The sequence below is a fragment of the Anopheles merus genome, chromosome 2R, assembly GCF_017562075.2.
Source record: "Anopheles merus strain MAF chromosome 2R, AmerM5.1, whole genome shotgun sequence".
NCBI lineage: Eukaryota > Metazoa > Arthropoda > Insecta > Diptera > Culicidae > Anopheles > Anopheles merus.
In genome coordinates, this window is record NC_054082.1 from 36,342,191 (window position 1) to 36,346,284 (window position 4,094).

The 4,094-nt window shown below is 42.7% G+C and overlaps 1 protein-coding gene across 1 annotated transcript; it reads left to right on the forward strand.

Annotated features, from left to right (window-relative positions):
* On the forward strand, positions 1–1,265 carry LOC121588859 (antigen 5 like allergen Cul n 1-like). The gene is made up of 3 exons (XM_041907289.1): positions 1–445; positions 517–761; positions 854–1,265. The coding sequence occupies exons 1-3, from the start codon at positions 152–154 to the stop codon at positions 1,095–1,097; spliced, it is 783 nt and encodes a 260-aa protein (XP_041763223.1). The 5' UTR covers positions 1–151; the 3' UTR covers positions 1,098–1,265.
* The last annotated feature ends 2,829 nt before the right edge of the window (positions 1,266–4,094 follow it).

The following is a 4,094-nucleotide window of genomic DNA, read 5'->3' on the forward strand; positions in this document are numbered from 1 at the left end:
GCACAACTACAGCATCCGTTCGCGTACGAAGATGCATCTCGTTGTACATTTTAGTATAAATTTACAAGCCATCCTGTTGCCTAGCATCAGTTTCTGTTTTAGAGAGCAGTAGGTAACTACTGTACAGTGAAGGATTGAACGCTTCATCATAATGGCGTATGGAAAAGGCAAGCTGGTGCTTCTGCTGGCAGTGCTTGTGGCAGCGACCATGAAGACGACGGAAGCTCAGGATTACTGCAATCCCGATCTGTGCGATCCTGGAGACGCTCACATTGGGTGCAATAACCCGGGAGGCTTCACTAGCAACTGTCCCGAAGGGGCACAGGTGATCGAGGTTACCGAGGAGTACAAGAAAATTATGCTCGACGAGCACAACAAGTATCGTAGCACCGTCGCCACCGGTGGCGTGAAGTGGCTTCCGAAAGCCAAGCAAATGACTACGATGGTAGGTTTTTGTGATGTAATCGGACCTGTGATTGTTTCCAGCCCGTCAATAAATAATGATTCTTTGCTTAGACCTGGGACGACGAGCTGGCAAAAATGGCTCAGTTGAACGCGAATCGGTGCGTGCAGAAGCATGACGCCTGTCACAACACGGATACGATTCGCTATTCGGGCCAGAACCTGAACCACATCAAAACAACGGCCCCGTCGATCGACAACATCCCGCAGGTGATCAAGGACCTGATCTCGTCCTGGTGGGATGAGCGTCTCGATGTGAACTCGCGCATGGTCAACAGCATGTACGATCCGGGAAAACAGTAAGTGTTGGACGCTGAAGTCACGAAAGGGACTTCCGTATGGTTCGTTTCTTCATCTTTAATTCTCCTCATTTTGGCCACACTCATTGCAGTACCATGATCTTCCACTTTGCCGTAATGGCTGCGGATAAATCGAACAAGCTGGGCTGCGCGATGTCCCAGTGGTCCGATAATGGTGACCCTTTCCTGTACCTGGTGTGCAACTATTCGTTTACCGATTTCGTTGGATTGCCGATGTATGCGGCAGGCGATCCGTGCACTGGCTGTACTACTGGTTGCAACTCGGCTTACGAAGGCCTCTGCAATCCAGACGAACCGGTTTCGGTGCCGTTCTAGGGATTAACAGGAATGACTTTGCCACACGATTGACAACAACACCAGTACTAGCATTGATTGACAATGTTTGTAGAAGCTTTTCGCTATTCAATGTTGTTTGATTAAATTAGATCTTTTGGATTTGCTAAAGAAACTGTGGTAAATAAATAATAAAATTGTTTAGCATGATTGAAGGTGAACGAATGAGTTACTATTTGAAAGAAAATAAGAATTTTTGAAGTAATGTTAAGTTACACAACCAATCACACATTCAATACATCAAAATTAAACGCTCACGATTATGTATTCACATAATTGATGCTTTGTAAATGGCCACGGCACAAATGGCTTACCGTCATCAGTCATATGGGTTGCTAGATTGAAGCAAATTATTGCGATCGTTAAACAATAAACCGAATTTAAACTCCCAATCCCACCAAAATATGGTTCCTGTCGTTTCTAAGCAGATTGACGACCGGCACCAAGAAAGCAATTGAATTATTGAGCGTTTAATTAGTGTGCAGCTGTGCAGGCTGATGTTCCATCAGGTTGATTTGCTGCTGGAATTTCATCCATCACCACCATCATTGAGCTCCAATTGGAACCATTTTGCTACCGGTGGCAGTGCCCATTCAAACAGAAGAACGGCGGCAACAATCGCTGCACGGCTGAACCGCAACCATGTCGGAGTTTGCGTTTGCGTTGGGTGATTGCTAAATTAATTTTCACACCATTTCATTGTACCCGTTTTGGAGAGGGCGCATTTTGGTATTTTTGTTTACCTTCTGCAGGGTAGAGTCATAGAAGTGCACAAGTGCGTTGAATGTAATTAGAATGATGGTGTGTAATGAATGATTTTTCATTAGCTTCCGCACGGTGGTTCGAGGTTGTTTGAAGTATGTTTGTAACCAGAGAAGTACAGTAGTTTGCATATCCATCGATGGGTAACAGCTTTAAGGTGTATGAAATTGTTGTTACCCATCATTACTTATTGTTGTCACATTCTTCGGAATTACTTTGCTTCTAGTTTGTTTTGATGATTAATATTTGCACATGATGGTGAATTGATTTACAGGAATTCCAAGAAAACTCTCTGCTTTGTTATGTTTTAGTATAATTAGCTTTGAATCACAATTGGATCATGGTTAGTATTATTAGTTCCAATGAATGCTGCTGGAGTTATGTGATACTTAATATTCTTGTATTACCATACGTGTTTTCAATTGATAATTGCTTTTTGTCTAGAAAATTACTGCAATTTGTTACGACCGTATCGATATTAAGTGATGTCTAATGTAGCTGTAGGCTGCACAACAAATTATTTACTTGATTTCTCTCTTTCATTCAAATCAATTTCTATTTAAACATTTTCGTAATTCAGGCTGTAGCTTTAAAACTAAAAGACAAAAGGGTCTCTATTTTCAATTAAAATATGTTGCAACGTATAATGCACTATTTTTAATTATTTCTGAATATTTTCCCCAAAAGCGTGTTGTCACTGTTTCGTTTAATTTATGACGCTGAATGTTTGTATGTGCTATATGCTGAATGTTGTTTGTGCTATGAAGAGAATGTTTGTGTTTTTATGGTTTATTTCGTTTTGATAAATTAAGGCAAAAATTAGTTTGCTTTCGGTACAGTCCCGTGCTACAGTCATCAACTCGTACAGCTTAACAACATACCCGTCATGGGTTCAAGCCTCACATGGACCATCTCCTCGTAGCAAGGACTGACTATCAGGCTGCGGGGTATTTAAAAAGTCTCGATTGCTGATATAAGAGACTTGACTGTGTAGGTCGTTACCGCCAATAAAAAGAAGAATAATGTTGCTCATGTTATTAGATAGTGTGATCTTGCGCCAGTGAGTGAGCACACTCCAAAACAATAACATAGAAAGATGAGCACTATACACCCAGCCAAACGGTCTTGCTAAAACACAATGAAAAGCTTCATTAAAACTACGCTAAAGCTATGCGCGGCAGCTTTTGTTAATGAACCAAAATTAAACCAACCTTTTAACGCTGTATATTTAAGGGTTCACAAGATCGTCATAGCATAGTGCTCGACGGCAAATGTAGCTGTTGAATGTGTCTTTCTCATACTCAACAAAATCCTGCAATGTCAGCAGTGTAAAAGGAAGCGTCATGCGGTAGAGAATCGAGTAAGAAAACTTTGCCATTTGCTCTCCTTTCCGTACTTTTCTGCAGCTAATGGTATGTACCAGGGCATGGACTATACCCTGGGTCATATAACAGGTCTGCTCAACGATGTACCCGTTGGTGGGAAGCAAAAAAACTGCGAGGAAAAAAAGCATAACACTAGTCAAAAGTTAGCAAACGGAAGATATTTGAAAGATTCCACCTACAGGAAGAGAAATCAGTGACAAAGAATCCTCAACCACGGCTGCACGCGCTGCACCGTGCAAAAGTGCACCTGGCTAACCGTCCGACCGATGTGGAAAGCGTTTTGATGTGCAAAAGATGGCACAGTCTTCTCTTCTGTCCTTTAGGCGATTGCGGCGCAGAAACACGAGCAGTGAACGCATCGCAAATGTTGTGCCCGTGTTGGAGCTGGTTCCCAAGGATCGTATATGACGGTGCTATGCCGGGGCTGTCCGCGGTCCGCATTGATACGAAGCGATGATCCTTGCGAAGGCCCCCTAACGAGAGCCGGAAACGGATAGAACGACGGGGAGAAATCTTTGCTGCAAAACTTCACCTCCACCCTGTACTGCGGCTAATGATAGAAGCGAAGTTCGACACAGTTTTCCCCACGAAACTTGCTGCTGGTTGTTGCAATGGAAATGCATCGTGTGAGACTGTGCTGTAGCAGGGTCTGAAAAATGAATCCGAACACTTACTGCAAGGTGGTAGTTTTGTGCGTTACGACACATTTTCCACCGATACGATACGGCATGTACTAAAAGTTTAGTACATCGTGATGCACTTCCGGTGTGAATAGATAATGTGGCAATTGCTTAAACTCGTTTTATTGTAAAAACTTTTTTTGTGCTTCACC

Excerpts from the sequence above, each read along its gene's own strand:
- LOC121588859 (XM_041907289.1), top strand. The coding sequence starts at position 152 with ATGGCGTATGGAAAAGGCAAGCTGGTGCTTCTGCTGGCAGTGCTTGTG. Across the intron at positions 446-516 it reads CCAAGCAAATGACTACGATG|ACCTGGGACGACGAGCTGGC; the intron begins GTAGGTTTTTGT and ends TTCTTTGCTTAG. Across the intron at positions 762-853 it reads ATGTACGATCCGGGAAAACA|TACCATGATCTTCCACTTTG; the intron begins GTAAGTGTTGGA and ends CACTCATTGCAG.